At 49.0% G+C, this 12521-nt stretch overlaps 1 protein-coding gene across 2 annotated transcripts; it reads left to right on the top strand.

Annotated features, from left to right (window-relative positions):
* The first annotated feature begins 1283 nt into the window (after window positions 1-1283).
* Window positions 1284-11188, top strand: RAB29 (RAB29, member RAS oncogene family). Of its 2 annotated transcripts, XM_050911486.1 has the most exons (5): window positions 1284-1425; window positions 3545-3616; window positions 5525-5706; window positions 6837-6958; window positions 7637-11188. In XM_050911486.1, the coding sequence occupies exons 1-5, from the start codon at window positions 1302-1304 to the stop codon at window positions 7752-7754; spliced, it is 618 nt and encodes a 205-aa protein (XP_050767443.1). In that variant the 5' UTR covers window positions 1284-1301; the 3' UTR covers window positions 7755-11188. The 2 variants fall into 2 exon arrangements, with proteins under 2 accessions (XP_050767443.1, XP_050767442.1); XM_050911485.1 differs by lacking the exon at window positions 3545-3616 and having other exon boundaries at window positions 1302-1425.
* The last annotated feature ends 1333 nt before the right edge of the window (window positions 11189-12521 follow it).

A 12521-nucleotide genomic window follows, 5' to 3' on the forward strand; every position in this document is an offset into this window, starting at 1 on the left:
CGAAGCAAGCTGTGATTAGTATAACGGAGAGATTAGCGGCCTGGCTTCGGCCCTGCCCTTGGTTGGATGCAGGCGGCTGCGGGGGGGCTCCCGGCAGGAACCCCGGGTCCTTGTTCTCGGCCGCTTGCTGCGTACAGAAGCCCTGCCCCGGCTTGTTCTGCCTGTTGATTAAGGGATGTGGGACAAAAGGGTCCTGCATGCTTTTGGGGCACACTAAGCCCCTGAATTTGCAGGAATTAGTGGCCATGGAGGGACTCCCATCCTCCCCAGCTGCGGGATTTGCTGTTGTGGGCTGTTTTCCTGTAGGGCTGTGCCTCCTGGCTGCTCGCCTAAAGAAGGATCTTGTTGGAGAGTCCTACAACAAAGCGCCAGCCACGCCAGGGACTGGGGAGCCGCCACCAAGGCCTTGCTGGCTCTGACTTCTCTGGCCCCGGGCCGTGCTACCCGAAGTTGCAGGTCATTTCCCCCACAGATTAAATATCGGGGTGCTTAGGCGCAGGATGGGTCATTTGATAGCTTGGTCTCCTGGGGCTGGGAGGAGGGTTGTGTTTTCCTTTTCTGGTTGGGGGAAAGGGTGCTGGGGGGAGCTACTGCACACGTGTTCCAGAGAGAAACGTTTTGGCATTAGCCTGAGACCTTGAAGGAATCCCAACAATGGTGTAGCATTGCTTTAAAAAATATATATGTGTGTGTGTGTGCACGTTGTGGATTCTTTTTATTTGTCTGCTGGTTGCAAAGAGGCTGGGGGTGCCTGGGGCTGGGGTGCATGGGGCTGGGTCCGGGGGTGCAGGGGTGCATGGGGCTGGGGGTGCAAGGGGCAGGGCCTGGGGGTGCAGGGGTGCATGGGGCTGGGTCCGGGGGTGCAGGGGTGTAGCGAGCAAGGCTCGGGGGTGCAAGGGGCAGGGCCTGGGAGTGCAGGGGTGCATGGGGCTGGGTCTGGGGATGCAGGGGTGCATGGGGCTGGGGGTGCAAGGGGCAGGGCCTGGGGGTGCAGGGGTGCATGGGGCTGGGTCCGGGGGTGCAGGGGTGTAGAGAGCAAGGCTCGGGGGTGCAAGGGGCAGGGCCTGGGGGTGCAGGGGTGCATGGGGCTGGGTCCGGGGGTGCAGGGGTGTAGAGAGCAAGGCTCGGGGGCGCATGGGGCTGGGTCCGGGGGTGCAGAGGGCAGGGCGCGGGCGGGCAGGGGCAGGTCCCGGCGGTGCGGACTACAGGTCCCGGCAGCCCCGTTGCAGGCAGCGGTTCCGCCGCTGCCTCCACCTGACCCTCACATGACCGCGCCGGGCGGCGCCGGGGCCGGGGCCGGGATGGGGCAGCGCGATCGCATGTTCAAGGTGCTGGTGGTGGGGGACGCCACGGTGGGGAAGACGTCGCTGGTGCAGCGCTACGCCAACGACAGCTTCAACCGGCACTACAAGTCCACGGTGGGAGGTGAGGGGGCTCCGGGGGGGCGGGCGCGGCGCAGGCGGCTGGCCCGGTGTCCCGCCGAGGCCGGCGGGCCCGGCAGCGCGGTTGGCCTCTCCGGAGGGCCGGCACCGGCGGCTGCCTCGCTAACAGGGCTGCCGTCTGGCTTGCAAAGCAAGCGCTGACCGTGACGGTCCGGTCTGCAGTTTAGCTTCTCTTCGGAAGGGCAGCGGGGTCCTCGTTCGGCTTGCAGTGCCTGTGTCACTATTGCACTTACTACTATTAAGCCCCCCTTGCTCGTAGGCTCTAGTGGGAGACTCGCTCCTCTCCTTCCCTGCAGACATGGAAGCAAGAATTTGTAAAAGGAACAACCGCCCATCGGTAGTTACGGTATTTTGCAACTCCCGTAGCAGCTCTTGGATGCAGCTCCTGCTGCGCTCGCAGCCCGTGTTCAGCGAGCCCCCGGTGACAAACTAGTGGCTTCTGTCCCTCTTCATGGCAGGCTCGGGGTGCACTGTCCCTCCTCCCCTGGGAACAACCACCCCCAGGAGTTTTAACCTGGAGAGTTTGAGATGACCACCTCAGCTCTTCCTAGCAAAACCAACGACAGTGTTGTTTTGACATTTATTTAACAGCATGAAACCACCGCTAAAGTATCGGCAGCGCTCTGGAAAGGTGATGGGGAAAACAACAGCTCTGTAACAAGGAGGCTGGGAACAAGATTAGGTGGGATCGGTTGTTCTTTGTTTAACATCAGTGTAAATAACTAACCTACAAGGAGCAGGAGGGGCCAAGGCTTTACCCAGCAAATCTCCCTGAGGACCCAAAATAGTGGGGGCCGAGCACGGCTGTTTAAATCTTCCTCTTCATGAATCAGGAGGGGATGAATTAGAAGTTGAAAACACTGGAGAGCCACATCCCACTGGGGCAGAGTGCTTGGACTGTGCCCGCACTGTCACTCCCAGCGGTAAAAGCTGCAGATCTTTTTTTTTTTTTTTTTTTTACTTTTTTTTAATTAGTTCCTGGCGTCAAGAAGTTCCAGCCCTGTCGAGCACGGCTGGCAGCGTAGCTGGAAGGTTTTCCCCCTGCAGTGAAAACCTGATGCATCGTAATCTGCGAAAAACGCAGTTGTTTCCCCTTTCCACTCTGTGCACTGGTTACGGCTGAGGTGTAGGTGGTGGAAAGCCGTGGCTGTGAAGGAGACACGGAGCTCCACGTACCAGCGGCCGAATGGTTTAGGCAGCGCAGAGCAAAGACAGGCAACAGCAGCAAATCCAGCATTTTACTGGCATTTAGAGTGGGGCAAGGGAAGCTTTCCTTAAAGCTCTCCAAGCAATAAGGTTTCCAGTATCCTTTTGTTTGCCTGTGGTTGTTCAGGTTTATGTGCTGGAGGAATTCTTACTGCTGAGCATTTTAATTTCTGCTTCCTTAGCTCTTGGTTAGTGTCTCTAGTGCTAGTGTTACAACTCCAGAGATCAGTCTGAGCTCCCTGCTGCAAACGGGGAGTTGTGCATGGGATGGTTACAGACCCTGGTGGTCCGGGATTCTGAAAAGCCCCGTGATTTGGGGGAGCGGAGCCCACCCAGCGCTGTGTTTGCTGGAAAATTCCACCTTGCTCTCCTCCTTCCCAAAGAGTTGCAGAGCAGCGTCTCTGCCGCCGTTTGCGAGGGCTCCGACAGCAGACCTGCCAGGCTGGGCTTTGCAAGACAGGGAGGAACACTGCTCCATTCGTTGTGTTATTTAATTCTGTAATCTGAGGTTCAGGAAGGGAGCAGCCCAGCGTAGCATCCCGGGGAGGGATGAGATGCTGATAACGCGCTTGACTTCTGCTTATCTGAAGGCATTTTGTGTGCGTGTGGTCATCCTCTCTGCAGGGTGTGGAGCGGACAGGGTGTGGAGCCCTCCGGATTTAACACCTATTTTGCAGCTTTCTGCGATGGAGGAGAGGGGTCAGCGCTTGCAGACCCTCCTGCTCTGTGTCTGGTCTGTGCTGGTGGGGGTCACAGTCCAGTACAAACTGCCGTGGCTGTGAAAGCGGTTGCTGGGTTGGCCTGCACTGGGGAACGGTGAGAGGCTGCGGAGGAACAAGCCCCGTGGTGCAGAATGCCTCTAATTACGTTTCCTTTCTTTTTTGGGGATTCTCTAGTGGATTTTGCTCTGAAGGTGGTCCAGTGGTCGGAATCGGAGACAGTACGACTTCAGCTCTGGGACATTGCAGGTATGGTCACACGAACCGCAGAGCTGCTCAGGAGCAGAATTTAAAGCTCTCAGTGGCTTGGCCCTCTTCTCTCCTTCTCTCCTTCTCTCCTTCTCTCCTTCTCTCCTTCTCTCCTTCTCTCCTTCTCTCCTTCTCTCCTTCTCTCCTTCTCTCCTTCTCTCCTTCTCTCCTTCTCTCCTTCTCTCCTTCTCTCCTTCTCTCCTTCTCTCCTTCTCTCCTTCTCTCCTTTTTCTCTTTCTCTTTCAATAGGAGCCTGCTACAAAAATAAATCCTAAAAGCCTGTCGATTCAAGGGGCAGGACTGCTCTGGTTTGCAGTGCTGTCTCTAGTTTGCAGTAGTAATTTAAATATTTAATCAAAAGCCCATCTGCAAAGAATGCAGCAGCGCAGATGATGAATCCTATCGAGCATTTCGTTTCAATTTCAAAGCCAGAGCAGAGTGAATGGGGAAACAGGTTCATTTGTAGCTGGATATGTAACTTCTCAGCTCCGAGTCTTCTGTTAAAATCCTGATTTCTGGCATGCGAGCCAGGAATGCCTGATCCTTGCGTGGAGCAGCTCCACTGACCTCGTGCTGCTCTGGCTGCCGGGATCAGGATTGCGATCTGGCTGCTCAGTGACCTGTGCGAGCAGAGCCAGCGGATCCCTCGGGAGCAGTCATGGCAAGAGGAGACGGCTGGGTGCCCCCGAGGTGGTGGGGCTGGGTCGGGAGCGGGGCACGCTCCAGGGGACAGTGTGATACGGGATGAAGTGGAGCGAGGAGCACCCGCTCCCTGGCTGGGCGCAGAGAAACACGGTTCCTGAATCTCCCCAGCACCAGAAGACCGAGGACAGGTCGGTGCAGTAGCGTCTCTAAAATGGCACCTCTGGATCTAGAGGGGTGAGGAGAACAGGGCTGTGGTTTCCTCCAGTTTCGCTGCTCAGACGCGTGCGTCTGGAATCCTTAAGAAGAAAACAGGAAGGAGAAGTTTGCAGCAAGAGGATTGCAGCAAGAAACTGATTTCAATTTCAGCCCCGAAAAGGCGTTTAAGATTTGGAAAGCAGAGGGGTCACGGTGCTTTTGTCGTGCCCCGAGCAGAAGGAGGTGCACGCACCGATAGTCCCTGCCGCATTGCCTGCCACCTCAGAGGTGTGCAAAGGCGGTCAGATGGCTTGAGGTAACTCAAAGTGCTCAGTTCTCGATGGCTTCAGAGCGAAAAGCCTGTTGACCAGCTACAGGGCTGCGTGGGAGCCCACAGTGAAATCTCTCCGGTGTCAGAAATGCTGGTTTTCACCCTGACCCATGTGGTGCAATGTGAGTGCTCTGTGGTGTGTCCCCTTCTACACAAGTACAATCAAACCATGCAGCAGCACGGCGGGGTTACTCTCTGGATGCAGTTTTGGTAGTACAGGCAGGCCATAAGGTATAAACAGCAGTAACAGTGTATGTGAGTTGCAATGCTTTCTGGAATTTTATGGAATTTTTCTCTCTGGAGAGCCTGGTCTGCAACGCTGTGCCCGCAGCAGGCAGCAGCACGTGTCGGCGCTGGTGGCACAGTCCTGCCGGGGCAGGGACGGCTGGTGGTGGCCAGGCACCCTGCTGCTGGCGGGATTCTGCTCAGGGGGAGGTGAACGTGTGGTCGGAGACACTAGATTTAAATTGTTACACCAGGAGTAATGCAGGTTTTTCTGGGACATCTGAGTGTCTGGGTCAGGATTAAGAGCTGCCCAGTTTGTTCCAGTTCTGCCGCTGCATTGCTGAGGTACCCCAGGCAGGACACCTCTCAGTGCCCGTATTTCCTCATTGTTTAAGTGAATATTGTTAGCATCAACTTAGAAGATGAGGTACCATGATAAACGTGTTATTTGTGTGAACAAATCTAAAAATGGTAACTCTAGGGGGTAATTTTTTTTCCTTTTGATCCCGAAGGGCAGGAACGCTTCACATCCATGACGCGGCTGTACTACAGGGAGGCGTCAGCCTGTGTCATCATGTTTGACGTCACCAACATCAGCACATTCAGCAACAGCCAGAAGTGGAAGCAGGATTTGGACAGCAAGCTCCTGCTGCCGGATGGGAACCCCGTGCCTTGCCTACTGCTGGCTAACAAAGTGAGCAGCTCTAGACGCGCTCTGTGTGTGTGTCTGTGTGCACGGGAGTGCAAAATGGAAGGAGACACCTTCAGCACTAAGCCTTGCCTAGAGTTGTCCCATAGCCTGTGGTCTTTTTAATCCTTTCCTTAACTCTCCTTGAATTTTCTTTCTCTAGCAAAGATTCTCCTCCGTAACTAGGACACTGGTAGGACTTAATGCGTGTATGGCACTAAGGAGGTGTTAACTGCTCTGTCCTAGGATGCAGTGCCTTGTGCTGTCGGAGCTTGAGCTCTGTAGCTCCTGGATGATAAAGCTTTTCTTTTTTGGTCTCTAACTTGCAGTAGCCTGGGAAGGTTGTGTATGATACTGCAGGTAAAGTTTCTGTTCAGAGCTGCCAGAGGGATGTCTCGTTTTCATTTGGAGGCAGTGTCAAGTTTCACTGTGTAGATTGGTTGCTGTCTTTTAATGATTTATTTTTCTTTCATTTAAAAACCAGCTTTACGTTCTTCATGTGCCAACGTTGGCTCAGCAGCCCTTTCCAGATTCAGTTTGAGACTTGCCTGGTTTGAGAGAGCCTAAAACTGGAGATGACTCAAAAACGTGATGGGTGGGCAGGGAAGTGGCTTTTCTTCTCCGCTTCTTCACAAATAATGCTTTCCCCCGGTTTTAAGGTAACAATTTTGGCTGCAGTAGGCAAATCTGTGTGACTGTACGTGCTGCAGTCACACTAATACAAGCTGTCAGGGGACAGGTTTTCTCACTGCCTCTCCGTACGTCCCGTTGGCATCCGCGTGGCTGCCTCAGTGGCACCACACCGGTAACACGTTTCCTTGCTGCTGAGAGGCCGGGCAAATTTTGGATGAGTGACAATGCTTTCTTGTCCTGTGCTGGATGAACCTCCATTCCACGCGTGCTTGACTGAGGTGTGTCAGTACCTCAGACGAGATAAATATATTGCTGCTTGCAACGTCCCATTAGGAACCTTGCCTGAAGAACTCTCTATCAGCTTGCGATCTGGGAGATGCGAAGGGCTGAGCCTACCTGCTGCCTGCCCGCACACAGGCAGTAAATGGCTGAGGGGGAGAATTCCCCTCCCAGCTTAAAAATTAAAAGGCTAAACTTTAAAATGACTGGTTCTTGTTTTACAGTGCGACCTTTCCCCATGGGCAGTGACAAGAGACGAGGTGGATCGGTTCAGCAAAGAAAATGGCTTTTCTGGTTGGGTGGAGACGTCTGTCAAGGAAAACAAGAATATTAATGAGTCCATGAGGTAGGCACAATGACTGGTGATACATCTAAGAGTTAATTCCCTCTTTCGGACACGGCCATCTTTGAGGCGAGGGGAGATGCTGTCAGTAAGTAACAAATAGCAGCAATAACATGCAAGTGAATCTCCCGAAGGGAAACTGAATTCTGAAAGGTCAGAAGTTTTTCTCTCCTTGGTTAAGCTCTGACATGCTTTTGAAAACAGAAACTCTTTGAACAACACCAGGGATGTTTTTTCATACGCTGGCCTCTACCAGGAGGATGGGACTTCTTGTGCAAAGATATTAGAAATTCTTTCGTGATGCACCAACCCTTGGATGGAGAATTTGGCCTTTTCTGAAAGGTATTAGACTGGGTATTCACACCTGATCTGGAGGCTGGGCAGTTGGTACCTAGGAAGCCTGTTGCTGTGTCCCAGTCCTAAACTGGACCCGAGGTGAGGTGGTTGCCGTAGGTGGTGTTAGTTATCCGGTCACTGCAGAATCTTCTGATGCTGCCAGTAATGCTGTTGTCAGTGCTATGAGGTTCCTTAACCTGATTGTTCAGTCATTAAAGTTCTGGAGTTCTGTGTCCTTCTAGAATGAATTGCTCTTTCTTTTTTGTACTGATGAAAAACTGTGTGGCCCGATGCTGCTTGTTTAAAAAAAAAACCAAAACAAACTCACATATGTTTGTCTTCTAGAGTCCTGATTGAAAAGATGATGTCCTCATCCACTGGTGATGGAAGTTCCTCTGCTGCTGGGAGTGGGGATTACATTAACATAAAAGAGACAACCCCGCCAGGCTGGGCTTGCTGTTAGATGCACTGACTACACCACCTGCCTTGGGTCTAGCAGCAATGTCCTTTTATTATTATCATCATCATTTTTTCCTAAACTGGCTGTCACTGGTTTTTGGTTTTTTTTTTTTACATGATCGTGAACTGTCCTCTGTTTAGTGCATATTTGTTCTCAGTAGAGCATTGCTACAATGCCTTGGTGTGAGGAGTGGAAAGAAGAGAGGAGTAAGAAGATTCCTCTTTCTTCTAGTGTAGTAGCAACTGGGAGCTCTGCTGCTAGTAACGTAGCACGGTCCGTGTTCAAGCACATGGCTTGGATTAATTTTTTTTTTAATTTTGAGCACTTCATCTTCTGACATGTGATGGCCTGTCTCAGGCAGGGCGAAGGATGTCGAAGGTATATTTTTAATATTCTTACACCTTTTATTCCCCACCGCCTGCACCCCCCATACACAGAGGCAGCAGTCCAAAGCGTTACAGTGACCTTCCCTTGACGCACACAGAGTTCAAGCCGTCTCTCTGTGCCTGTCGATTCCCAGTGTGGGATTACAGCAAACTCTGTACTTCATGCTCTGGAACTACATCCCTCTGCTTACGTGTCCTGAAGAGACCAACACATCTCATCATTGCCACTAACTGTCCTCAAGATGTGAAGCCAGGTGTGGATTAGGATGCTGTCCCACGTAACTAGACCTGTAAAATTATCAGTGTGAATTTGAGAAATGGTGTAGCACAGCCCTTCCTTTGGTGTGTACTGACTGTGGTGCTTAACAGCAGAGACCTCAAATTTTTGTCAAGAATTGCCCGGTTGCCTTCTGTTCGTTCCTTCTCACTCACCCTCTGTCTAGCACAATCCTACGTATTCTGTTCTGCTGCCACTTTATTAGGGCACGGAGAGCTGAATGAGGAATAGGTTGTAAACTCCTTTGTATGACAGAACAACAGCCCTTTTCACTTTTAGAACACCCTGTGTCCTGCCATCTCAAACAGCTTTGCAATTGCTGATGAATTGCCTTCCCACAATTATTCTGTAGCGATGAGTGAATTTGGTAGCAGGGACGGTGCAGGGAAGGCAGCTCCCTGCAAGCCCACCTGCTGGTTTTAGTGGTGCAAGGGGGAAGCAAAGGAGAAGACTTTGCAGGACAAAAGGAAATGAAGAGAACTTGCTCCCCCCTTGCCTTCTGGTGCCTGCTTTCCCTAACATATCCCCAGGTACTCATTGTTGAGAACCGTTCTTGCCAACAACAACAAAAAATTGGTAAAAGCACGCTAGATAGTTATCTCGGGAGAGTTAATAGGAAACTCGGTCTGTAGGGCTGGAGTTATATAGCGTTGTATGCATTTGATATAAGCATGCTATGCTATAGAATTGTCTTGCCTGTGTTTTAGGTTAGGATTTGAACAAGTGGTCTTCAGTAACGTTTTTCCCTTCTTGAGTAGTTTAATTTGAAAACAGGACTATACATTGGTTTGTCCTGATTCCTGCTGAATTAGGACTGCTTTTCTTTGGCAAAGTATTCCTTCTGCCTGTCTTTTCTTACTTTATATGATCTATGGAGGGAGAAGGTGGTAAGAACGGGAACTGATTGCCTTCACTAAACACAAAAAATTCTGAGTTTTCATTCTCTGGATTTGAAAAGGATTGATAAGTAAAAGTAAGGGCTAAGAAATTTAGAATTAGTGTTGTGTTCCACTGTTTTAATTAAAAACTAAAATGTCTGGGCTAGGATTCTGTTGTGCAAATATTGCCAAATTCGGTTTTATAGGCGCTTAAATATACCCTTTTCTGCACTGTTGGATTCACTGTAGAAACACGTGAAACATGTAGAACTGGTTAGCAACAAAATGGAACTGTCTTGTTGAATTTTACTTTCTAAACATTGTGTTTAAAAAAAAAAAGAAAAAAAAATATTTTTTTTAATCCTATAAGTATTTCTAGTTCTTTATGGAACATGGGGAGCAGGCTCTAATTTTTTAAAGGATCTGTCACGAAACCATTAAGATTCATGTGTCATTTATTGGTTTCTGTATATGCACCTCAAAGCGTTTCAGCAAAGAGGTCAAGTGTTAGAGCTGTCCTCACAGATGGAGAAACCGAGGCACGCAGTGGAAATCTCTGCCCAGGACCAACTAACTCAAGTCAGTAAGAGCTTGGCACTGCAAGGAAAACCTCTAATTCCTGTTTCGATGGCCTAGCTGCTAGGCCATGCATCTTGCGGGAAAGCATCTTTATACCTTTTGCACGTCAGTTTGATAGGTACCAGTGCCTCTTTGGTGTCGGGACCTCTTCATCTGGACCTCTTTTTCATAAGTGCCTCTCCGAAACAAGCAAAAAGCCAAAGGATGATCTTTAAAGGTTTTCTTCTATTGTACATAATTTCTGTTCTGCCCAGTGGTTTCCGGTACTGGTGTATGCCTTGGGTTTTTTTTTTTTCCCCACACTGCTTACTGCTTATTAACATCTTAATAGACGCAGTAGACAAGTGTCAAAAAACAAGCCTGCACAACAGAAACAGTCGTTGCTTGAGATTGGTATAAAAACCCAACCAGACAGGAAAACGATTTTACTGTGCAGATGTGTGTGTTTTTTCAGAGCTTGCTCTGTGGTACATCAGGTGCTTAAAAAAGCAAAACAAAACAAAAAACCTCCCCTTGAGTCAGTCCTGTAAAACAAAGTGATTCAAAAGCCCCATCTAAACATGCTCTGTGCTGGGATAGGCAGTGTGGAAAGAACGGTTGCCTGTGAAATGGATTGTGCCCAGCTTGTGCTAGCTGAAATAATTCTCATTTTTAAAACAACGGAAAGGGAAAAGCCAAGTTGAGTGAAGCAGTTTCTAAGAAATATTTTAAACAAAGTTGAGTCTCATTCATGCAGACCAATAAAAACTTTAATCTTTCAAATACGAATCAGAAAAGCCTCATCTTTATTATGATGAACTGTGCTTCACTGGTGTCTTCGTCAGGAGTGACCTGTTTTGAAAATGAAGGCACTTGTTTTTCCCTTCTGCAGTGCCTACTTTGACTTTGTACTCTTTGTGTGACTCTGGGCCAACTGTACCCATTTCCCTCTCTTCCACATGTTTTTTCTCATTCCTATAACTTTAATTTACGGTCATGGGACTCAAAACCACATGAAGTTTAACGGTGTATTTTATATGTTGATGACAGCATACTATAGGTCCACATAGCTGGAAATTTTTACTGCAATAGAATTTGAAAGCATGAGGGCAGACTATAGTTCAGAAATAAGTCAACACCAAAACTTAGCTTTTTTTTTTTCTTTCCCCAACCGCTTGCAGTTACACAGAAGTATTTTAGAGACAGGGTTGTGATTACTGTAAAGTTGAAGTATTATCATGTTTATATAAAGAGAAGAAACTGCTGGGAGGTTTTCTCCACATCAATCAGTAACTAATGCAGTATTGCAAAAGTTTGAAATAAAAGTTTGACATTGCTTGTGTAGTTGTTGTTGTTGTTGTTGTTTTCCTGTCCCAACAGTCCTAACAAATGGGTTCACAAGTTCAAACTAGAAACAGTCTTGCTGTCAATAACAGGGTGTGTATAAAGCATACAGTGTGAACTGCCCTGTGTTGCCAGCAAAACAAATTAGATCCTTTTCACTGAAACATCTTGCTGTCTCAATTATCGTAGTCTTACTGACCTACAAGGGGGACGTAAGCACGCAAAACTTTCGCATCTGTGAGTCAGTCATAGTGGCTTTTAATCCAATATATCCAGCTAAGAGGAGAAAGAAAAGAATTCCTTGATGTGGTTGGTTGTCAATACACCTTCCTCCTTACGGCTCATTAATTCATGGGGTGTATTTTGGGGCTGGCCATGCCAGCAGGCAGTTGCTCTGAATGCCCCTCTTTCTTTCCTGATCAGCTTGATTTTCATGAGTATTGACTTGCACGAAGGACAGGGCACATCTGAATTGATCAGAAAAATGGCAGTAATTCCAAAGGAAACAAATTAAGCTCAAGCAAGGCATTAAAGGAACTCAAATTACTCCTATAATTAGGTAAAAGCTGGCCATATCTGTATTGTCAAACCAGTCTTCTCAGATAACCCAACGTATTAAAAAAAAGGGGTTTAAGTACTGTTTTTAATAAAATGGAGGAATGAGTCTCTCTAAAGATTCAAGTGCAAAGCAAAAGTGACTTGCTATTGCAGAAGCTGCCATTTTAATGGATTGTGGAATACATTCTATTTTTCCATGGCAAATGCAGCTGCTTTTCTAAACAAAATGAGTAAGTTTGGGTTTCTAGGGAGTTTAAAGAACCCAAAACCTTCCCGGGACTTTGCGTAAGTTGTGCGTGCTCTTTATATCCGCTGACTAGTACAGGGAAAAGCAGTGGTGGTTATGAAATCAGTACCGGTAATAAAATCTACACCTGCTGAAATTAATTTTCTGCATTTCTGTGTAAGAAAAATACTTCACACCGAATCTAGGGCTGAGCAGTGTAACCAAAATGAAAAGCGATGTGCTGTAAACATACGAAAGTAGGTAGATTTATTATCAATCCCACTGCACGACATCACCTCATCTGGTACGGGGGCTGCCTTCAGCGCGCAGAGGTGCTGTTCGAGTCGAGGTTATCGGAGGAAGAACGAATGCTGCGGTAAGTGCAATGGAATGGCGTGATGTCCGTGTGTCAGGGACTCGGTGTGAACCGCCCCGGGTGTTCCTGGCCGGTCTGTGACAGACATTGTGCTGGCCGGCCCTGGTGCCTCACCCGTTTGTGTATTCCTCCCCCGGCAGACCCCTCTGAAGTCTGGCCCTGAATGG

Source organism: Gymnogyps californianus, chromosome 27, assembly GCF_018139145.2.
Source record: "Gymnogyps californianus isolate 813 chromosome 27, ASM1813914v2, whole genome shotgun sequence".
In the NCBI taxonomy this organism is placed as follows: Eukaryota; Metazoa; Chordata; class Aves; order Accipitriformes; family Cathartidae; genus Gymnogyps; species Gymnogyps californianus.

What these genes read in the sequence shown, in the direction of transcription:
- RAB29 (XM_050911486.1), top strand. Translation starts at nt 1,302, where the DNA reads ATGGGGCAGCGCGATCGCATGTTCAAGGTGCTGGTGGTGGGGGACGCC. An exon ending in CTACAAGTCCACGGTGGGAG is followed by an intron (nt 1,426 to 3,544) that starts GTGAGGGGGCTC and finishes GGGATTCTCTAG; the next exon opens with TGGATTTTGCTCTGAAGGTG. An exon ending in TCAGCTCTGGGACATTGCAG is followed by an intron (nt 3,617 to 5,524) that starts GTATGGTCACAC and finishes TTGATCCCGAAG; the next exon opens with GGCAGGAACGCTTCACATCC.